Here is a 24,741-nt window from a genome sequence, read left to right on the forward strand (position 1 = left end):
TGGCCTAGCCGAGAAAAGCAGTATAAACTTGGTCTTCCTATGAATTTAATGCCAGATGTTTGAAAGAAACTAATAGTTCAGGATGGTTCATTATTTCTAGTAAAGTCAAGGAAGATACTAGTTTTGCTAATGTGAAAAGTGCAGGCAATGAATAGTATTTCAATGTATAGTATATTGCTGTGTAAAAAGTAGCAAAGTGCTTCTAATCCAGAATTCAGTTGATTTTGACATCACAAAATCACAGAGTATATATGAAGCAAGTAATAAATGAACACTTGTTATTTATTTGCTTGCAATTCAAACATATATCATTTATCCTTTCCCTTTGATAGAAGAAAAATTGAACATGAGCCAGCAATGTGAATTTGCACCCCAAAAAACCAACCATGTCCTGGGTTGCATCTAAAGCAGCATGGCCAGAAGGGTGAGAGTGGTGAATCTGCCCCACTGCTCTGCACTTGGTGGATCCCACCTGGAGTTCTGCGTCCAGCTCTGGGGTCCTCAGCTCAGGAAAGACGTGGGCTTCTCAGGACTGGTCTAGAAGAGGTTAGTGAAGATGAGCAGAGGGCTGGAGCACCTCTCCTGTGAAAACACACTGAGAGATGGGGGCTGAGAGAGCCTGGGGAAGAGAAGGCTCTAGGGAAAATATATAAAGGAAAATAAATTGTAAGAAAGACTGGAGAAAGACTTGATAGCAGTACTTGCAGTGATAGGACAAAGGAGAAAAGTTTCAAACAGCAAAAGTTAAACGGATTTAAATTGGACATTGGGAAGAAATATTGGACAATGAGGGGGGTAAGGCACTGGAACAGGTTGCCCAGAAAAGTTGTGAATGCTGCATCACTGGAAGTGTTCAAAGCCAAATTTTGAGTAACCTGATCTAGTGACAGATGTCCCTTCCTAAGGCAGGGAGGTTGGACTAGATGATTTTTGAAGGCCCCTTCCAAACCAATATCAGGATAGAGTGAGACACAATGTAACTTACAGTACATCCTACAGAACAGGGTTTGTGCATCTTAGCAGGGTCTCATGAGCAAACTGCTGCTGCTATGATGGCTTTTTTACCAGCATTTTTTTAAATAAGGCACAAAATTGACAGTTGTCCTTAAAAAAAAAAAAAAGCCTAAAACCTTTCTACAGGACATATCCTAAATATTCTTGCCTATTTAGAGCTGAGGTAGTCAAGCTCTATATCCTAAATTTCTCAGTCCAACTTTTGTGTGATTCTGCTGCAGTTTGCCAGTCTTCTTGTGCAACAATCCCCAGGTGCTGCTCATAAAAAAAATAGATGGCCTAGGTAAAGAGAGCTTTCTTGGCAAAAAATACTGGACAATAATATCACTCATCTCTCACAATGGAAACTGATTTTTTATGAGATATTTAATTAATTCCCTTGTTATATATTAAATTTAGCAAATAATAGTAAAATAATAGAAAATAATTGTTTTTAATAGGAAGTACTGGTATATTAAATATATTATCAGGAAATGTATGCAAATACTCTATCCTACAGTTACCATATTTACTTGTTGAATCTTGATAATGATAGAGTCATTTCCTGTGTATAGCCAGCCATACTTTTCCAGTGCCTTCTGGAGCAGAAATATATTTGTTGGATTGTACTTCTCTCTGCATGTGATACTGAAACACCAGTGTGTTACAGAGCTCTTTATGTGAAATGTGAAGATTCCAAACATTTCCTGTTCAAAGACATCTTTTTATATACAATTATTGCATTTTATTTTAGAGGTTCAGAAATAATTAGTTCATAAAAACATATATTAATGGAGAGGAACGAACCTTCTACCTGCCTGTGTATCCATAGGAATAATGCTGTTCCCATAAGTAATAAATGTGGTGCCTGGGGCCTTTAAGTGATTATTTGCCATTTGTTCTTTGGAGTTTACCTTTGCAATAACTCCTCTCTTCCCCAAAGTTACAGTTAGACTAATTTGTTTTATGTATCTATGTAAATATTTCAGTTGACCTGTGGTGTTTTTGTGAATGATCCCTCCTGATCTCACATTTAGCCTTCAGACTGATCCTAAAAAAACACATCTCCCTGTGATCCTTATATGCAAGGCAGAGCTCTCAGAATTCTGCCATGCCTTCACACTGGAAAAATATATTGGTCCGTTTTTGTGACTTCTCATTGCAAACAAATTGACACATAGCATTCATAGTGTACTCAGATTAATTAGTAATTTCACATTAACATACTCATTTTATTGTTTTATTATTACATGAGTGAAAATTAGAGAAAAGGCAAGAAAATGAGCCTAATGATCTCAAGACCCTCTCTGATCTCATGACTCCACCATGACATGACTTAGGGGGATCAAACACATCTTGGCCTAAGCAGAGTCCTCAAATATTTCCAAACCAATTTAAAACAAGAATGGCATATTTCTCTTTCCAGGCCTCAAATCAGAAAAAGGCAGATTTTCTTTTTCTTCCTCATAGGTATCTGCTGTGCTACTAAATACTACTCTGAAACTTCAACAGAAACTCTTTTTGAATAGGCTGTGAATATTTTTTTCAAGAGCACTTAGCTGAATTAAGGAATCAAAGTGCTATTTCATGACATAGTGAGTAATTTTTTTGAGCTAGTAATCTGTCATCAATGAGGATGACCTGAAAAATGATTTTCCTTCCCTTCAAAAAAGATTCTCTGGAATTTAAATCAGTATATATTTGTCATGTTTAATGCATACATGTACCAAGGGAAAAAAGTGCCAAATCATAATTTGTGGCTCTCAATGTATTTTGTTTGTATTTTTTTTCCTAAATTCTGAATGTCATGTAGAGGAGACAAAGAGTCTACATCATTACTATAAAAGTCTCTTGAGACAATTTTTGTAGTTAGGTTTGCTTTCTTATTGATAGCAACAGTGTCTATACAGAGATTCATTATCAAGTAACATGTTTTGGAGATGGTGATTTCACGTTAGGCTTCGAGTGTCTAGTAGCACTTAGGCACAAAAGTTAGAGAAGTAGGTGAATTAACAAGTGTGCATGGTGATCCTCATGTCAAGGAGAAAAAAAAAGTATATTGGGAGTGAGTTAATGCGCACCAACTTTCATGTTAAATTGGATTTGCACAATTAAAATCAGAAAAACAGGAAATTGAATTTATTGAGATTTCATGATGAATATAATTCAATCTTGATGAAACTCCTCTTTATGGTATGTAATTTATAGAAAGTGTTTAAAACCAGCTTCTAAATTCAGCAAAGATTAAAAAGTTTGGCTGCTGAAAGACAATAAATGCTTATGCTCTGATGTCAGCCAATTTGTCAGGGTTTGAATTTTACTTAATAAAAGTTATTAAAATTAAATAAACCACTGAAATTTTTAGAAAAGTGTAGAGCATTAAATGGGGGGTTAATTTTTTTCCCTGCTTTAAATTCTTCATACTTCTTCATACATTAATCTGGCAAAAATGTTGTCATTATGCATTTGGTTCTAAGACCATAGAGATACTGAGTTTAAAACTTAGTCTGACATTAAAAAATGTCTAAACCTTTGAAGACATAAGAAAGGGTTTCTTTTATCACTCCACATTTATTCAATCAATCACAATCAGCATAAATTGGAATGATCAAATACCTGAAGCCTTAAATTCACCTGACAGTCTAATTCAAAATTGAATAGTCTCCCTCTGTTGTCACTACAGTTTGCCAAGGTTATGCCTAAAGAAATCCCTTTCATAATTTGGAAGAAAACATGGGAGACCTCAAAGTGGGAAATGAGACAATGTCTTTTTCATTATTCATCTTAGTTGTATATGTGAAATGGTATCATAGATATGTGGAGAATGAAGATGCAAATTTGTCCAAAAAGTTATCACAGCTGTCATGCATAATGCAAATGCAGTGGACCCTCCTAAAATTGCATGACCATTTCTCATATTTTAGCATTTTAAGCAGGCTAAAACTCAAGAGTTATGTTAGAAATACATAGACTTACATTCAACAGATGTAAGGTCTAAAAGTGAATTTCAAGCAATGCATTTATTAGCTAATTTGAATACTAATAAGGAAATAGGCACTGATTAGTTATACTTTTTGACCTGTAATAATCCATCATTAGTGCTGCAGTACAGGAAGTTTTTCCATTCTGCATTGTGTCTATTGCTGCTATACTTGCAGGTCTTCAGACATTTTAACTCTGTGCTTTATTAATCACATGTATTTATACATATCTAAAATATCATTCCAACTTTCATATTTAAAAAATAATTTGAACCTATATTCATAAAAGAAATAAGAGATGTGGTACTCATCTCAAGGAAAATCCTTATGCATATGCCAAAATTTGGTTGATTTATTCAAAGCTGCTAAGCAGTGTGCGTAGCTAATCTACTGTGCACTATGCTGAAAATTTATCCTGAGGGTCTGAAAGACACATTATACTTATAAAACTGTATAAACAGTCACAAGTGAATTGCAAGTTTACAGCTACATGACAGTCCAAATCCAAACAAAAAGCAAGTTCACACTGATAGCTTAGCTGACTCCACACCAAAGCTGCCTTTTCTGTTTAAAATACTTCTCTTTTCTGAGCACTTCCCCTGATTTACTTGTCCCACTCTGAGTCTAGGGGGATCTAACAAAATTATTTGATGTTCTGCACACTATTGGGACCTAAGAACTTCTTACCTGATTTCTAGTGGTAGGTGGTTACATCTGGGGCAATTGCCTTACCTTACTGCACATTGAAAATAATGCAGAATTTTTGGGGACAAATTCTTAGGATAGATTATCTGCATATGAAAATCCATATTTTCTGCTTTGTGTACACTGTATATAAATCTCACCCTCAGTGTATCTAGAGCATGCACAGCTGTAGCTGGATTGTGCCTGCACTAGGCTTTCAGAGGAGGATTACTCAATCCTACCATGTTTAAAACTGCCAGCAGTGGCAGGTCTGGAATGTCTTCTGAGCTGGAAAAATGCTGTCAGCACACCAGAAGAGACAATAAACCCACTTCAGAACAGCTTTACTGTGGTCCCTGACTGAATGCCCATCTGCAGTGTGACTGCCTCAGTTGCATTCCCAGAATTCATTCTTGAATTTACATTGAAAGACAGTCAGGTCACAAAATCTAAGACGGCTTTGCTATGGAAACATGAGTATGTTTACTATCCATGATTGGATTTACTGTAAATATGCATTCATGTTACAAATTAAAACACTAATATAGATATGTTTTTTCAGAACCAGATGCTACTTTTTGGCAGAATTTCCTGTTGACACAGAAGATCCCACTAACCTGTCATAGCAGGAGCTAAGTACGTTTGAGACTCCAGCTATGGAGAAAACTTCATTGTATGGATTGTTTCTTAAGAAAACAAAAAAGTTAACAAAACTTAAGAAACAGGAGTGCAGTAGTACTGATTCAAGGCCTTGTACTGAAAGTACACTCTACTTTGTATAAGGAAAAACCTTATATCTTTTGTAATTAGTTATGCATCTATTTTCTGTTCCAGTCAAAGAGTCGTACTACATAGTATATATTCTCTCCTTTGAGGTTCATATGCTAATGTCCTTATGAGAATCACTTGTCTTCTTAGGAGGATGTGTTCTGTTGACTGGTTAGATAATATGCCATAGCATATCCTAATGATTTGTCCCAGAATTTCCACTCTACAGTGGTTGTGTTATAGCTCTGAATGTTAAACAAGTTGTGTGCAGCGTTTATGTACTGTTCACCATATGTGCAGCCACTTCTTGTGTTGCTGTCAATGGTTTTATTATTTTCCGTCTTTACCTCAAGTGTTGTACTCAGTGACTAGGTCTGAAAGTGATAATTACTTCCCCACTGCAGAGACAAACTAATTTACATATTTATCAAAGGGAAACTGGATGGCTCTGAGCATACCACAGGAACATTTGCATATTTATAATCTGAAATGTCCAAAAGCTAAAATTAAGATAGGGATGTCTTGATCTTCATTATGAGCTTGTTTTAATACAAAGGTTTTAGTCAGTGGCTTTTGTAATCATATCCGTGCATTAGAGTGAAGTATCTTTTCTTCATCACAGAAAATCAACATAGAGATTAAAATGACTGTTAGCTTGTGAATGATGGTATGCAGAATCTGCAACATTAAGTTTTCATAAGGTGAAAATCTTAGCCTTTGAGCCCTGAAGAGATGATTAACTGTGGGAAAACCTTAAACTGCTGCAGCAGAAAGGGACTCCCAAGAGGGTTACTATGTAGTAAACCTATGGGTATATAGTTGAAAGGCATCAATATATTTTCTGGGAGAAATGTGGGTTCCCAAATACTTATGCATGTAGCATTAATTTGTAGGATTTTATGCATTTATTCAAAGGCTTGCCACTCACAGAGGTGAGTGCCTGGAGCTGACTACAAGTTGTGATTCTGGTTAATGATGCTATTCAAAACCAAATATGAGCAGCAGTAGCAAATTCTGAACAGCAAATAAAACAGTAAAACCCCAACAACAATCAAACTACCTCTTCTAGGCAGTGATGTGGTGGCTTATTTTTTCAGGCTGATCTGTTGGAATCTTTGTTCAATAATTGTCTTAAGCTTGCCGTAAGTTTCGGGATACTAAAGAGGTGTGAAAGTTTGCTGGAATCGGAAAAGAGTGTTACATTAACAGGAATTTCCTTTAATGTCAACTATCTTTTTCTGAGAGATCCTTAACCCTCATTCTGAAACATGTTTTGTCTTTGAATCTGGCAAACTGCTTTAAAGCTTTCCTCACAAGTAGAGACTATTTTTTTTCTAATGCCTAGATTTCACAGAGGTATTTCTGTTTTCTTGAGATTTTAAACACAATTTCAGCAATACTCCAAATTATTTTGAATTAATACAAATAATGCTTCTTTCCTATTGACTTGAAATGACAGTGAACTAATTTTTGAATAAAATGCATTTGTTCATATGCTTGCTTGACTAAACATTTGAACACTTTTCCAAATCACTAACACATTTGTAAACACATCATTGTTTTTCAGTGTTTGTACCTTGTTTACAAATGAATAGTCACTTTTTATAAGCCCTATCTCTTCATGGATATGCGTACAGTAGGAGCTTTGCATGAGTCAAAACTCAGTAATTATGATCACCATTAGCAGGGCTGGTTCAGCTACCATTCAGGCTGTGCTGGAGAAGTTGAAAAGCAGCATGGCACTGTGTTTCCTTCCAAAGAACAGTCAATTGCTCTTCTCACTTTCACATGGCTATCTCTCCACTGAAATTGGCATTTTCAAATTCAGTATGAAACAATTCTTTATAATTTTACACAGCTTGAAGCAAGAATGGAGAGCAGAATATAGAGAGCACTCCTCAGTATATTTCACAAGAAGCTTCATTTAAATTTTGGAACACTGATATAGTAATTAAAACGAGTAACAACACAGTCCTCAAGCTGTTTTGCATCTTAAAAAAATATAAATGGAAGAAAAATGCCCAATGGCCTAACACCTTTGTCTGCTACAATGTTAGTCATCTACGTTGTGGGACACATTCCTATAATGACAGAAGCAGGTGTAGCTTGATTTGAAACTCTAGTTGCTAAATAGCTGCAGATATTATGGAGCTCTTACAGCTAGATTGATTTTGATATTCAGAAATGTTGTCTTTCCAAATATGATCTGTTCAAATCATAAAAATAATAAACTGGTACCATCCACATAGATCAGTACAGCAGTTAATTTTTCAGAACATGGCTTTCAAGCAAGGTATTTTAATTTAAACTCTTTCTATTTTTATTGATAGTTTCCTGCTCTGGGGATAGTAAGCTATAGTTGCTTGAACAAAGCCATGATTTTCCTGATGTTTTGACCTATTCATCTTGCAGTTTCATATTCTGTATAAACTCTTGACATCCGATAATTCTATTGAAATTTGTATCGCTTTCAGAAGTTTGCAATAAAACTCACAGGGGACACTAAGCCAGCTGAAGCCCCATTCTTCTAACTGAAGAGCACATGACATACAACAACTCCAATCATATTTTATGGGTGAAGCAATACAATTTTGCCATTGTCTCTTACACAGACGTAATTTATCTGTTCACCACAGTCATTAAAGTGTGTTGCTCATGCTAGTGCATGTGTAGCACTTTGGGCACAATTCATCTTACTGTCCTTGATATGAAAGTGTTTAGTTTTCAGTTATTTGCCAATCTTCTCTTTTTTAGTCAACAGGTAAAAAAAGTCTTTTTGCAACTCTTCCTAGGCAGCTAAAAGAATCACCATTGCCTGGGAATATTTATACATCAATTTTAATTTAATTCTAAAGTCTCTGAAATAATCAGAAGTAGTGAGAGTGAAGGAGTTAAAATTACAAAAAAAAAAAAAAAAAAAAAAGTATGAAAACAGTAAAAGGTGTGTTGTCTTGATGATAGTATTTACTTCCAAAATTCGTATAATATTGAATATGAACTATAACTATCCACAGACATCCACAATGCATTCTTTGCATTTTTCTTCTCTGGTTACCATTTAGAAATACTGGTATGTGAATGTATTTCTTGTGTTAGTGGGATTCACATCATTCAAATGCACTTAAATATGGCTTATCTCCTGGTTGCACACACTTTGCTGCTTATTTACAGTTTTCATTCTAGTAGGTGCCAGTGTTCAAGATCAAAGCAGAAATGGGATGTTTGCTTGTGAGTGTGTTGTAACTGCCCTACTCTGACAATACCATTTTTTGAATTACTACTATTAGTCTATCTGTACAGAAAAATGTTGCTGCTAAGATAAATTTTCATTTTAGCATTCATTAATTAAACCTAACATAGGCAGTCCTCTGTGTTTAAAACCCCTTTTGAAGGAAATTAAGTTTTGCCATTGAGTTTAACAAGCTTTGGATGAGAATTTCTGTCCATTTTCAATGGCTAGGTTTTTTTCTAAAATGGGAAGCATTTGAGTGTCAGAATTTTATATTATTTTTCAGAGTAAGTCAAGTTACTCAACCTCATTAGAAAAAATCATTATAATGTCTTACATTTAATTTTAATATTAATTTTGAAATTTCAGTTTAATTATCTGTGGTAGCAAGACATTTTTCATATCTTCCCAAGTTGGTTGGGAAATCAAAGTGGCCATTATTGAATGATTGCCAATGCCTTTGATCACCAGAGATTATTTAATGTTATATACTGAGTGCCATAATATATAAATATATATATTTTTTTTTTAAATTTTCTTTAATATACAAGATTAATTTGAAATTTCAATTTCATCATGGAACATGATGTATGTAAAAAAATACTGTTTTGCACATCACTGCACATATATTTCTTTGCATAATGCTATATATTATTATTGTCATTGTATCGTAAATTCAAAGCTTGATACAGATTTGGAGGGGGGCTGAATACCTACACATAATTTCCTAATTTATCTTTATATTCTACTTTATCATCATTGACACATTTCCAAGAGATATTGTAATCACTCTAGCAAGTACATTCTTGAACAATTTCAGAAGCCAATGGGAAATTTCCTTTTTCTTTTCTGGCACTATGTCCACCGTATGCAGTAAGCGCATGGCTTGTCAGATGGATCTGCATGATTTTCCCTCAACCCACCAACTTCAAAATGTCAGCATTTGTAACAGATTTTCTCAGCTCTGTTGGGAAATTTCAACTCCCACGAGGCTTCAAAATTTACATAAACAAATTCTCCTACTCTTACATTTCTTCTTTGCTCCTACTTTAAAAAACAAAATTAACAGGTATCTGCTTATATTTAGCGGCTGATGTTCTTTTATTCATGACCCAATCATTTGAAAAATTAAGACAGTCAGCCTTTTCAAAAAGACAGTTTTAGAATGATATAACATTAAGAGGAACTAGAATTAGTAGCAATACAGTAAGGTAATTACTCCTTATCCAGAAAAAGAGCATAGCTACAGAAACAGTGATCTGAAAACCACTTACAAGGCTCTGTATTTCAAAGTTCTTATCTCATCCTCTTTGACACAATAATTGAGCATCAGATGATGAATTAATTCTTAGTGGACAGGTTAGCAAATCAAAATTAACATTCAAATTGGGCCATTCTTGGATGCTTAAGTAAAAGAATAAAGATAAAATGGTTTTGAAGACAGAATTAACTTTAAATGTTCTGAGATCCCTAAAGGACAGGTTCATTGTCAGGCTGATGTGAAGAATTATATTCTTAAGCTTTGGTCATTTTCCAGGACCAATAATTTTAGATTCCTAATCAGTATAAAATTCACTGGAGCAAGTTACAAAGAGCAGCTTCACTCTCATTCATACAGAAACACACTTTACAGAATTCAGTCTAAGTAGGTTTCAGTGTAATTTATAAAACTGCAAGGCCCTCCACAAAAGTAGTGTGAGGAGCCATTTGTGAAAATGAAACTTGACCTCATGGTGCCTAAGAGGTATAAAACATGTTCCTGTGGATAGTTGTTTTAAATTAGTGCACTGGAATGTGTTTATTACCTTGCAAATCTTGAATTTGGTTGTTTTTGTTTAGATATTAAGGGCTAATTATTAGGCTTGGTAATGAAACCACACATACTTCAAAGGTGGTACATGCATTCTCTTATGTTTAGGGGTTTTTTTGTCTTTCTCTAACACTCACATTTAGATTTTTGCCATGCTGCCTCTATAGGTTGCTAGGCAGCAAGGCTTTACCCCCAAACTGAGATCTACTCTACATGCTGAGACTCTTTCCTCAGTGCCAGTGAAGATCCTCACTGGCTTTAATCTTCTGGCTAAGGGGTTTCCTTGATTTAGAGTAACTGCTTCCAAAAGCCACTTGCTCTCTGTGGATTAGCCCTTTTCTGTGACGTCCACAAATCCTCTCCTATTGTACTTCAAGAAACCCTGCAGCAACTGAGTCATGGTCCCGATTGCTAGAAGCCCTGTGTGGTTGTGCCCTACTGCATGCTGAATGTGCTGATGGCTGTGTATGAGAGAGTGTATGTGAAAAATTACCTCAAAGAGGCATAAGGACACAAATATTTGTATCTGCCAAGGCTGATGAAAAAGTCATTTAAAGTCCCCAGCACCCAGAGGAGGGCAACAAGGCTGGTGGGGGGTTTAGAACACAAGCCCTTATGAGGAACAGCTGAGGGGGCTGGGGTTGTTTAGCCTGGAGAAAAGAAGAATCAGAGGTGACCTTTTCACTCTCTACAACTCCCTGGAAGGTGGTTGTAGTCAGGTGGGAGTTAGTCTCTTTCTCCAGACAGCAACTTGTTGCAGTAATTATGTCCGGACACAACTGTCACCAGAACAAGTCCTTTATTAAAGGCTTTTCACGTCTTCTCTCAGTGGACTTCTTTCAGGCAACTCTGACTCCTTTCCTCACAGACAGCTCTACACAGCACTGACTCCTTCTCTCCTCTCTGCAAGTTTCCTTCTTCTTTATATGTGACTGGCTAACCCCAAGCTGTCCCTTAACCCAGCTGCCTAACCCTGTTTGTCCCTCACACATCATTTTCTTACCTTATCTGTCCCTTACATGGCCACATCTCCCTTACCTCCTCACAGCCAGCAAACCCCAAATCTCAAACTCCAGCTTATGGCCAAGTAGCCCACACTTCTATAACATATAGCCCACACTTTTATGCCCTCTTTGGGCAGGCAAGGCTGTTTCCACTCCTCAGTAAACAGCACAGCTATAATTCATTTGGACAGATTGCCTTCTGCACTAACTTTACAAACTGTTCTCCTGCAGCAGCTGACAGAACAAGAGGACACAGATTTAGGCTGCACCAGGCAAGTTTAGGTTAGACACCAAAAAAAACCCTCTTCACTGAAAGAGTGATGGGGCACTGGAATTGTCTGCCCAGGGTGGTGGAGTTACCTTCCTTGGACACGTTTGACAAAGACTCCATATGGTACTCAGTTGGTTTAGTTGAGGAAGAAGTGCTAGATTAGGTCATAGGTGGACCTGATGATCTCAAAGGTCTTTTCCAACCTAGTTCATTCTGTGATTCTTAAAGATGTCCTTTGGGGTTTTTTTGTCTTTGTTTTTCACTTAGGGCATGTTCTGGATGTGCTGGAGAAGCATAATCTGAGTGAAAAAACTCTTGTGTACTTTACATCTGACCAAGGGGCTCATGTTGAAGAAATCTCCAGTGCTGGAGAAGTCCATGGAGGATACAATGGCATATATAAAGGTGAGTATCCTCTGATTGTTCTTGAAAAATGCAAGAGGAAAGCATCTCCTTGGGTTTGCACCAAAACTGTAATGTACTCTGTGGCCAAGGTCAAAATCTTTGATCTAATCAAAATAGAGTAAGAATGTTTGTTTTTATTCTTTTAAATGAAATTTAATGTGTCGTCTTATCTCTTTATAAGAGATTAGTTTCTTTTCATTCTTTCTCTAGGTAGAGTCTGTATAATTTGTTTTCCACTCATATTTCAGGGGTCAAGATCAAAGAAATCCAGCAATTTTTGGAAAGTCATTCAGGCAACTTGAAACTTTTAGTTGCAGAGATAACAAAGTAAATTTTCCTTAAGTCTCCTTTCTGTTGTTGTTGGGGTTTTTTTTGGGGGGGTTTGTTTGTTTGTCTGTCTGTTTTGGTTTTACACACACACACACACACATATATATATATATATATATATATAGTATCACAGAACTACAAAATCTCATAGTAGTTGAGCCTGGAAGGCATCTCTCAAGGTCTGCAATCCCAGCCTCTGCAGTGCAAAGTCAGCTATAGCACGTTGTTCAGGATCGTGTCCAGTCAAGTTATGAAAATCGCCAGTGATGGAAACTTCATAGCCTCCTTGGGCAACTTTCTCTACTGTTTGATCAAAGTCACCATAAAAAACCCTCCTTTTCTTATGTTTAAAGGGAATTTTCTGTGGTTAGTTGGTGCCTATTGCCTCTTGTCCTGTCAGTGCCCCCCCACTGAAAAGAGTTGAGCTCTGTCCTCTTTACTCAGATAAACTTGTGTAATCCCTACAGATGGATAAGATCCTGGTAAGCATTTTTTTCTCCAGGATGAATTTCTCTCTCAGCCTCTCCTCATATGTTGAATGCTTCAATTCTTAATCACTCATCACCTCCCTTCAAGCTCATTCCTTGTACTGGGGAATTCTGCACTTGGAGCCAGTGCTCCAGGTATGTCTCAGCAGTGCTGAGCAGAGAACAGGACTTGCTGGAAGCGTTCATCCTCATGCAGCTCAGGGTCATGTTCTCCTTCCTTGCCAGAAGGGCTCCTTGCTGGCTTGTGTTCAGCTGGTTGCTCATTAGAATCCTCCAGTCCCTCTCTGCAGAGCTGCTTTCCTGCCAGTTACTCCAAAGCCTTTGTTTTGCTAGAGGTTACTGCTGTGAAGATGCAGGACTTGGTTATTTTCTTTGCTGAACTTAATGGGGTTCCTTTTGGCCCGTTTCTCCAAGGCTATCAAAGTCCCTTTTGATGGTCACACAATCTTCCACTCTTGCAGATTTATATCACCTGCAAGACTTCAAAAAGGGAAAAATTCAGGCATATAGAGTAAGCAATAACCATACAGAGAGGTTTTAAAGCAAGAGGACCCCACAGTTTTTAGTCAGTAGGTATCTGAGAAATTTTAAGAGAGCTTCAAACGAAATGCTACACAAGAAAAACAAGGAACGCCAAAGTCATGAGGTCTGTCTATCAGATGGGTCCCCTTGGGCTAACACCAGAGTGAAATGTATCCTGAACGTTAGCACATAGACCTTGCATAGTGATTTAAGTAATTAAGGAACCATATGGTTACATATCTGTAGCCGTAGGCACAGCCTGAGGTGTTTTAGAAGCTCTAAAAAATATTTGCCTTCTAGAGTGCCAGACATAAGGTGCAGGATAAATTATGAGAAAGGAAAAAATACACTTGGGAATATTTCTTCTTCAGAAACTTTGATTAAATGGAGTCTTTTCTCTCCAGCCTTGCAAAATTTTATATTCATACTTACAGTGCAGAGGAAAACTTGAGGTAGATCTTACTTGGATCAAGAAAAAAATCTGATTGATAGATTTGGTTGGGTAATAATGGAGCTTCTATTAAAAAAAAAAAAAAGGAAAAATTGATTGGTTTGCAATTAACACCTGTGCTGTGCTGACAAATGGGTTAGAAAACAATCACAATGTAAGAAAATTATTATTTGATGGAAGACGTTCTTAATAAAAGAAAAAGAAATTAAAAGACCCATGCAATTAGTTGAATATACTTTCAACATTTTAAAATATGTGTTCTGCTTTATATTCCACTCTCTCCATCTCAAAATCAGTCCTTAATTTAACAGGTGTATTATGCATCATGTTCAAAAGGATTTAAGTAGAAATGATCAGTTAATTGCATAACTAGTGATTTTCATACATAGGAATATATTCAGATTAAAAGTCATGTGATGAAAAGTGTCTGTGCATCTCTGGCAGAGTTAATGACAACCAGAGCTGTGAAGCCCCAAGACTCAGGCTCTGATACAGCAATATGCCTAAAAAAGCAAAGGACACACTTGTGCTTTTGTGTGCACACATCAGGAATTTGCTTCCTGTGGTGTGTAGTTTAAAAACCTGTGAGACATACACATCCTTTCTCCCTCCCTGTCTCTGCTAGTCAATCTCCACTACTTATCTTTTTGTATCTGAGTGCTGTATGAATGCAAATATGAATCAAGCCACTTAACCCTCTTGTCAGAGCTGGAGCAGTATGCTCAGCAATAATTAGTTCTGCTCTAAAATCAAAAGCTCTCAACCGATCTCCACAATTCTAACTCTCTAATTTCTCTTGATACCTAGCCAAATAAGCACCAATAATAAAATTTAAGAGGGGTTTGGAGAGTTAAGCTAGTGCTGCAAAACTCGATGAAAAAAGTGGAAATTGCTGTTTGAAGGTTTTATTACTCTGGATTCTAACTACAGAACAGTTCACCATAAATTTGGATAGCCCTTGGAATTAGAAACCAGAGCTAACATAGTGTTTAACCAATTGCTGTCATACATAGTCTGGTTTATTTCTGTTGTATTCCTTTTCAGAAGAAATTATGTAGTAATAGTGAAGTGATGGATCAAAATCTCTTTTCAGTGGCCTTTTTCTGATTATAGGTTATCAGGATCTGTGCAGTAAATGAAATCCCTAACAAAATTCTAGTCCTAGACAATATGAACCTTGGTTTAAGATGTGAATCCTGACAATTTATATTCCACAAAGATTCTTCAAATTAATTATTTTTTTTTTTGTATAAAGATAAATTTACACTTTGATTCTTTCTAAAGTCTGTGTATAGCCTCTATTATTTGTCCATGAGAACACAGTGCTTTTATTTACCATTTTGAAATGGGACAGTTGCAAATTTCATGCAACATCTTGAAGTTTAATAACATTTCCTCATTGATACAGCATAAAGGAGGGAAAATTTTTAAATCTTCCCTAGTTTAGATTTGTTTTGTAAATTTTTACAGTGCTTCTTTGCAGAGGCAGAATTCAGAAAATAATTGTCTCTCCATCTCTGTTATGATGTTTACTGGTGAGTTTTCACTTGTCTCTAATTTCTTGATATTTTCCCATGGAAATTACTTCCTTTTCAAACTGAAGTAAATATACTAAAATAGTAAGGTTCCTAACAAAATGTAACATCATGTAACCTTCCTATTCTTTTTGGGTATTTTTGCAAAGGATCCCAGGCTGTTTGTTTTCTCTTTTTGCTTCCTGTCTGTCAGATTTTGATTCATGACAATCCTTTGTCTCCTAACCCATGATTAATGTTCCAGTTCCTGAAGGTCTTTGTCAAAGACCTTTCAAAGGTTTAAATCTAGATACAGCTTCTAAAACAAAAAAGTAGTGGCTATTTTAGTAAGAATTTCTTCTCAACAACTGAAGGCCTTCTTACTTGAACTTATGAAATACCCCCTGGGATTTGTACTAGATAATATTTTAATTAAATAAAAATATTAAAATTTAATTAATACATTGATATTAACAATTTTATATTGAAATATGGAAAGTAATAGGTGTAACTCAAGTATCCTCTTAAAACTTTCTATGTAATTTTTCCGGGTTTTTTTTTTTTTCAGTTCTATGATATTTGTCTGTTCAAAGTATAGACATTAAGGTATTGTTTGTGTGTATGATTTCCAGGATACCTGCATTGACTTCTTCTTAGGTGTTTTTCACTAACTGCCTCACTGAAGCATGTGCATTTGACCTAGTCACTATAGCTTTCCTTTAGGAGCAGAAATAAAGTTAGTTTTTCCAAATACTTAGGGTTTCTATTTTCAAATAAGATGAGTAGAATAAATAAATTAATAGAATTTTCTGTATATTAGCAAGATGTATAAGATGACTGATTTAAAGGAAGCTATTGCATTCTTCTTTGGTACCCTGAGATTTTAAATTTACTTATTTTGTGATAATCTCTATTTAGTTTCTCAGTGAGTAATTTATTGTATTAGCCTTAGTGTGATTATATATATAAATATTTATTTATTTATTTATTTATTTATTTATTTATTTATATTTATATATATACATAATTCATAGCAGTGAACAATGAAGGTAATAAAAACTTCCTTACACTTTTTTCATTATAGTATTTCACTGGTACATATGCAGACAGTACAAGTCCCCCCTCGCTGTCACTGTTGACATCTGTCCCATTTCATCACATATGGGATTTTCTGTTCAATCTCCTCACATCTTACTGTCTTGTGGATATGTACCTGTACCTCAGACCTGCATTAGAAACAGTCTTTCTTTGTCCTCAGGAAGCACTTTGCACAATATAGAGTTCTGCTGCTAACAGAAGTGGAGCCAAGCACTGATAAAGCCAAACTGTATTAACAGCATTCATTTTAAATGTTCTGTGCCATAGAAATAGGTATTATCATAGTTATTGTTAATACCCATTAAAAAAAAAATGCTTCCTAAGGACTTAGACCCAGATTTTTTTAAAAGTCTAGTACACGTGTGAGACCAAAACAAGAAATGAATACCCAATATTTTTTAAAAAGTTATTACTGTAAAACAAGTTTATATACTCCAGTGATAAGTTAGTTCAGCAGGGTTTCTTAAAGCTGTTAGTAAACCTTTTTCATCCTGTAAGCCACAGAGAAATCAGGCTGACCATTACTTTGGCCCCAGGAATCATGCTATCTATCACAGCCTATCTAGTGATATTTGTTGGAGTTTACTTTTGACTTAAAAGAAAGCAGTAGTTGACCTTTTTTCAAAGGTACTGTACTTTTATAGTCTCTTTGAAGTGATCCAGATTTTTAAATAATCAACTCATCTTGTAATTTTGACTGAAACAAAGTATCCTCAGAGATAATTCATTTGATTGGAAGAAATGTTAAATGAGAAATGTCCAAATGAGCCATATCTATTCTATTCACCTGTACAAGAATAGCTCAGATTAAAGGTTAATAAAAATGGGATATGAAACAAGTTTAAAATCAGTAAAATAAAGAGTAAATTTGTCATTGAAAATAAATTGTTTTTAAACCATTTTATAAAGTAGACAATAGTAATCAGTTTTGATTGTTTATATTTTTGGCATAAAGTCAGTATAAATGGGTAGAATAATTAATATCTTTGTGTTTCTCTATCATTCAAGAGATAAATTGGGTTTGGAAGCTTTGTTTTTAGAAGAATATATTAAGGAAAGGGTAGTATGGTTAAAATCCAGGTGATTTAAGAAAGTTATTTAAAATAGTTTTCATCAAACATCATTCATAATGTTAATAGTGATTTATTGCAGAGTTCACGTTTATATATCATCCTTTGTAAAAGCTCTATTGCCAGAGTTAGGTAATAGCAGTCAATTTAAACCACAGGGGGAAAAAAAAAAGATATATTCTTTTAGCTAAGATTTGAAATGAGGTTAAAATGAAAATTTGACATCATGTTGTGGATGACTGCAGAGAGTTACGTCTGTATTTTGCCTGCTCCTGCAGATTTTTCAGGAAAGATGAAGGTAGACTATTGTTCAATAAAACACTGAAAGGTGGAACTACTCAGAAAGTGCAAATAACTAGGCAGGAAAATACAGCCTGGTGTGTTTTGTGCAGTTTTAAAAACATTTTTAGAAGAATTTAAGAGAACAAAAATAACACAAAGGAAAGGTTGCCTCGTGTTTGCAAGGCATACAGGTTACTAGGTTGCTGTCTATTCTCTGTTTCTATTTTGTCAAGTCTGAGCAAAATACAAAACTAATGAGCCAGGTTCTTAAATATCAAGAGATTTTTGTTTCAAAATAATGACTTGTGTTTTATTTTTGTTAAGTTTTATTAGCCATCTAGGTGTTTGCTACGTGTTTCAAGCATCAGTAGTAAATCCTTGATTTCTTTTATATTTAAGGAAAAAAGAATGCAGATAACTTGAACAAAGTTCAACAGCTATAGTTTTAAAGATGATAAATGTCCAGGGATTTGTAATCATGTGATGGCATTAAGCACCTGCAGTCACTAAGCACAATTCTAACAAAAATGAACACCACATAAGCAGAGATAATAGAAGACAGTCTTCTGCAATGACCTGTAATTCCTGCCCTGATTCCCTGCTATTCCCAGTCTGAAGAGATGTAAAAAAAAATTATGCTCCAATTAGCCTTTTGAAAGGAAAACAGCAGTCACTTCTTCATAGACGTAAGTGAGGAGAAAGCCCTGCTGTGGAATCCATTTTGCTTTTTCTGCCTTACAGCAGGGCATCAGAGTTTGTGGAGTGCTCCTTTGTGCTTGGGTAACGTGCAATTTTTCTGTCCTTTTCTGCTGATTCAAGAAAATTGTACTGTGAGCCTAAGAGCTGTGAAAGCAACCAAATATCTAGGTTTTAAGAACTCTAGCATATGTGAGAATACCACTTATTTGAAATTTCTCTGTCTTCAGACTACACAGGAGACAGCAGTATAGCTAGACTTTATTTGAGCATCCAGTCCAGCTAGCACTCATATTAGATTCAGACAGGCATACAGAAATAAAAGGAACATTGTATCTAAGCTACCTCAGGTATAGATCAACTCTTAGTGTTGTCTGTCTGTTGATAACCATTCTGTCATAAAGCTCCAGTCATGTGTACACAGAAATAGGATCTGGCTCATGAACTCAATCACCTCCCTGGTGTAGCTGTTCACTAAAAGTATGTTAATTGGAGGATATTTGTAATTTTATGGCCTTATGCTTGAATTTTTATTTGGATTTAACAACTCCCACTCAGCAGGGTTTTCTGTGCACCGTAGCTCAGTCAGGTTATTAATCTTTCCTGCTGTGTAACACCTAATTCCCACCAAACTTTAACTTAATGACTGTCGTACAAGGATGGAGTAATCTTTTCTACAGAAGATGGACACAGCCTATTGACATATACACTGATCTTGACCCAACAATATTAACAATTGATCAGCATACCTTTGGGTGAGCACTTCCTTCTGGTGATTGGTGTTCTACATCCTACCAAATACCACTTTATGAATTTAAGTCTACATTTTCTTGAGAGTTGTGTTTTGAAAATAAAATTTTACTATAATGTAAACAAAAGTAGGGCATGCATCTCATTCTTGAGTTTTAGAATTGGTAGTCACAGTCTTGATCATGAGAATGGTATTTACCTCAGCGATGGCAGTAAACTTTTAAGAGTGTTCTAGAAGATTCATAATCCTGTTGAGATCTGATAATGACACTGTTTTTTAAAGAAACAAACCAGCAAATATTGTCACTTGGCATAAGGCTGAATATTAGAAAATCTAACTTTTCTGATGTCTGACTAGATGAGTCCCTGACTACTCAGTATTATGAATTCTGATGAAGCCAGTGAAAAAAATTAAGCAAAAATCTGATATAACAAAGAATCATGTGCTAATGGTCTTTCAGTCACAAGAAAAGGAAAAGGTAAATATATACAAAAAAGATTGTCTGTCTTGAAGTTACTACTTTCCTTTACAAACAGTGAAAATCCTGTAGAAAACCAGGTGGATTCTGGACCCCCTTTGCTGAAACGGAAAAGGTCATTGAAAAATCGGTAAATTGCATGTGTAACAAAGGGGTTAATACTAAGGGTATTGACATCTATGAGGTGTTTTGGGTGTTCAAGATGCTGAGGAAACAGAGCTATTGAAATACTTTGTTGTATTTATTTTATTTTTTTTTTTACTTGAAAAAGAGAGATACAGGAAAAAGTAGTCCTGTATTGCTATTTGATTAATTTACTGGCAGAAGTCCAACCCATATATTCTGTTTTTCCAGACATTTTAATTGTATAAAATATCTTAATTTATTTCCAAATGTCCCTGACCATGTTTAACCATATCCAAACCCCATCTATTTAACAAAGGTTTCTTTTTCAAGTGATGTATTAATTTCAAAGGTCACCCTAAAGTGCTCTACATAGTCACAAATGTGCAGGGCATTGGTAATAGCATTTGTGATGCCTCTTCATACAGTCATGTTAGTTATTCAGTAATGGTGAACATCCTGTCATAGAATAAACTCATTGCCCTTCTGAGAAAGGTATTGGGAGGACTGGGCAGTGATGGATCTTGTAGGAGCAGTAAATGACTTCAAGACACTTGAATGCAATCAGCTGATAGTACATTTGATGCAACTCGTTTAGAACACAAACATTTCTTCACAGCATCCTGAAAGTTTCCATCACTGAAATGTATTTCTTTCTAATGCATGGAATTGGAGGATTCAGTAGCATACTTAAATTTGTACTTTCTTCCATGTAAAGTCATTATGCACCATTTTTAATAAAATATCATGTACCTTCTCTGGGTTCATACCTCAGACATCTAGGTACAACTCTTTTTTAGATTCTTGTTTTTTGGTTATAGGTTTACATATCTATGGGGCACACTATCTAGGCCAATTCCTATGTGAAGGTTCCAGTAAAGTGTTTTTTAATATCCTAACAGCTACTTTTTTGTGTCATTTAATTGCATTTTATAAGCTCTGTCTAGTACATATTGGTAAATTTACAGTGAGAAGGTAGAATATCTAGAAAGTATAGGATAAATATGTCTAATGGGAAGATTCTAGCTAGACAGAATGTTTAATATTTGGAAAGTTAATCTTATGGGGTGACATTATCTAAGAAAAAATTGATTTCTTAGAAAACAAAACTATTTTTTTTCAGGTGGAAAATCAACGAACTGGGAAGGAGGCATTCGTGTGCCAGGTCTTCTCCGTTGGCCTGGAGTGGTGCAGGCTGGTGCCTCTATTGATGAGCCAACGAGTAACATGGATATCTTTCCTACCATAGTTAAACTTGCCGATGCACAGTTACCCTCTGACAGGTATGCTCTGTAGTCATCTCTGTTTTAGAGAAAGTGTCATGAGTATTTTATACATTCTGGTGATACCTATTCAGACAGAGGTGAAAATGTAAATAGGAAACTAGATTTTATACTTGCAATATTGTGTTGTTTCTTTTCATATTGACATGCTGATAATATTTTACAGAAATGTTTTATTTAAATTCTGCTTAACTCACAGAACAAGCACCAAGCGCCAAAAAGATAGCAGAATACCATCAGAGTAATGTACTGTCAAATCAAACTTGGAATTACTTACTAAAAGCAAAGATGAATGCATCAAAAAAGGTTCTGTTCTGCATAAGTGAATTGGTGGAAAACAAACCTTTATGTGTAAATTACTTTAGACTTCATGAGCTTAAGCCTTGACCATCTTAATATCACAAAATATGTCAAAATGTCAGCTAGGCTTTTCTCGCTGTTTTGTTTGGGAGTTTTTGTTTTGTTTTTGTTTTTGTTTTGTTTTTGTTTTTGTTTTCTCTAGTACCCAGTTAGTCAAATAATTCCATTCAGAGTTTTGGAGCCTGATAAGAAAAGCCACTGGATTTCCACAATTCATAAGATGCTCTCCTGACACTGCTATGTCCTCAGGCTTTTTCTTGTCTGAGAGATACACAATCTCAGTGGCAAGGTGCCTCTGCCTAAAAGCTGTTGGTATCCAAATCCAGTGAGTGGAGAAACCTGTTCACATGCATATGCTTTGAGCACATGTGTGACTCACAAACAGCTTTTGAGCACAAAGCGTCAAGAATCCACATGGGGAAGCCCAGTGGTGAGCAGAGTCACTCTGCTAATGATTATTCATTGAGTGTTTGAAGGAAATGGCAGGGCAGGACAAGTCTAAGGCATGAAAGATTAGTCAGGTTGGTCCTGAGAGATGCTCTACAAGCAGCAATTCTGTCGAACCTCAGAAGTTCTGATTGTTCATTATGTGGCAGATCTTATGCATTTTGTTTTCATATTGCTTGAGTGAATGCTAAGTACTGATGTTTTCTTTGATCTCTGTTACAGAAATTCAAATACACTTGTGTAACTTCCACTTGTAGGTTGCTCCACTGTGATTCTTCTGTGTTAGACTGATGCCATAAGTACTGTTTCATCTTAGATCATGGACTAGCTTGAATGTTTTTGTTCCAGCAGCTGAGTTCTTATAGCTCCACAGAATTCTTCCTGAGAAATTAGAAAAAATAATATAATTAATATTCTGTCACTGTGAGGGAGCAGGTCAAAAGGCTCTAGAACAGCAAGTGTTCGACAGACATGCATCTGTTAATGAGCAAGCTTGTAAGACAAGAATCTGTTACTCAGGCAAGAAAACATGAAAAACTGAAAGTGGGAAAGACTCTTTTTCAACAGACCCCCACAGACAGGGATTCATCCAGATGGCAGTTATCAGACAGGGTAGTTTTCAAAATTCCAGGAAGTTGCCTGCCCATCCTTTGAGAAGAGTGCTTCTCTCAATGGCTTTGTTGCATACTTTTGCTGACAAGATTTCAATCATCACATTCGACTTAAAAAAGTAAACTTAGTACCTGTCTTGTAGTAGTTACACTGACATGGAAAATGTTTTATTTAATGGTAGTGAAATTATTATGTATGTAAAGTCAATGAAAATCAACATAGTCCTCTTAAAATTTTTATAAGTTTCAAAAAAATTTTGTGGGATGTTACTCAAAATGCTTGAGAAAGAATTGCTTGCTGATCTTTATACTGGCAAAAAATAATTTCCTATAAAACTTATTGAAAAAAATGTAGTTCATACCAGGTCAAAAATGCAGTTTGTGATTTCTTCCCTGTCAGCTGATGTCAGCAATTCAAAAGTTTAACTTAGGGAAACAGTTAAAAGTCTTGCTTATTTTTTATAACTTAATTTTAACTTAAATATAACTGACTCCTTCAAAGCATGATCAAATTGTCTGGCAGCATTTAGAGAATTTATGTATATTTATGTGTGTGTGTAGTGTGTGTATGTGTGTGTGTATGTGTGTGTGTGTGTGTGTGTGTGTGTAGTTGATAAATGGATATTTAAACCGTTAATTTTCAAATTTGAAATTGCCATTTCTGTTTTAAATTCTGGCATACATAACATTCTGGACTAAGATATTACCACTACTTCTGAGAATGCTAGCACAGAACAACATATTTTTTCTAGTTTTAGGGTTACTTTAGCCAGACTACTCTCAAAAACTTGAACAAGTATATTGAAGGACTGTATTGCAGCAATTTATTCACTTATGTTTGTTCACTTTCTCAGAAGTGAAATAAAAAGGAGTTGGAACTATTCATAATGGCAAAATGTAAAATTGCTTCCTTAGGTAATGCAAAAATCAAAGGGAAGAGCTCCTGAACATTTTTCTCCAAATTGACCAATTGGAGGTGGCCATTCAGATTTGGGGTTTTTTTAAGCAGCAGATGAGCAGAGTTATAATATCTTGGTAGGAAAGTGAGGATTGAGTTATTTTTCTGATTTTGAAATGCTTTCTTACTCAGGGTTATTGATGGACATGATCTTCTACCTTTACTTCAAGGAAAGGTTACTCAATCTAAGCATGAATTTCTCTTCCATTACTGCAATGCATATTTAAATGCAGTGCGTTGGCATCCAGGAAACAGTAAGTAAATTTGACTGTTCACATTTTAAATATTTAATATAATTTTTATTGCAGCTTGAAAGGAATCAGGAGGAAGCCTTGGGCTATAGTAACAAAAAAGTTGTTTAAAGTATCTAACCTTTTTCCTTCTCTTTCGCTTTTGTCTTTGTCTTTGCTTCACTATGTCACTGTTTGACATTATTTTGTTGTTATGTATTAGTTACATATGAATGTAATACTGAGACCTGTAGTATCTGAAAATGTCCTTTTTTTAAACCTTCATGAGAGAGAGACTGTGCAACAGAATGAAGTAGTCATACAAGAGTAATAGACTCTTACATTGTCCTAAAAATGCACAGGTAATAGGACAGTTTGCTGAATAACAGCAGAAGTATGATGTCAGCCAGACCATTTTTATTATCCCGATAACAAAACATAGAAGAATCACTGAGTCAAAGTCATAATTATCCAATAAATGGATATAGTATTATAGAGTCCTTCTTCATGCTTTTTATGAAGGACATAATTCTACTTTGTGGGCCAAGGAGAAAAGCATTTCTCACTGATTTGCTCTTTTTTACCTAACAGGTCACTTTTTCTGGTAGCATCTTCCTCATTAACCAAAGCATATTTCCCTTTCTGTAAAAATCTTTGTGCTGAATGAAGTTAAACACACATTTGTCACATCTCAGTTGACATTGAAAGTGATGACTTGTGTTACATCTTCAAAATAATGATCCAAAACAAGCTTTGGCTTAGAAATTTTTTATTTAAGTGTTTTGGAAAGGACTTATTCAATAGTCAATATGCAAACTTAAAGTATTTGGAAACTGTCTTCTTGGTCATCTGTAGGCTGACTCTCTACATGTCATGGACTTTAAAGTAGGAAAAGAGGAAATAT

At 35.4% G+C, this 24,741-nt stretch overlaps 1 protein-coding gene across 9 annotated transcripts in view; it reads left to right on the forward strand.

The window, feature by feature from the left end:
* The window catches only part of STS (steroid sulfatase), a 112,292-nt gene that overhangs the window by 62,338 nt on the left and 25,213 nt on the right, over positions 1-24,741 (forward strand). For all 9 annotated transcript variants that reach the window (XM_079311637.1, XM_079311634.1, XM_079311636.1 and 6 more), the window contains 3 exons: positions 12,008-12,145; positions 21,072-21,231; positions 23,740-23,861. In XM_079311637.1, coding sequence (XP_079167763.1) covers positions 12,008-12,145; positions 21,072-21,231; positions 23,740-23,861 — 420 coding nt within the window. The remainder of the gene's footprint in view (positions 1-12,007; positions 12,146-21,071; positions 21,232-23,739; positions 23,862-24,741) is intronic.

Source organism: Erithacus rubecula (assembly GCF_903797595.1).
Source record: "Erithacus rubecula genome assembly, chromosome: 1".
NCBI lineage: Eukaryota > Metazoa > Chordata > Aves > Passeriformes > Muscicapidae > Erithacus > Erithacus rubecula.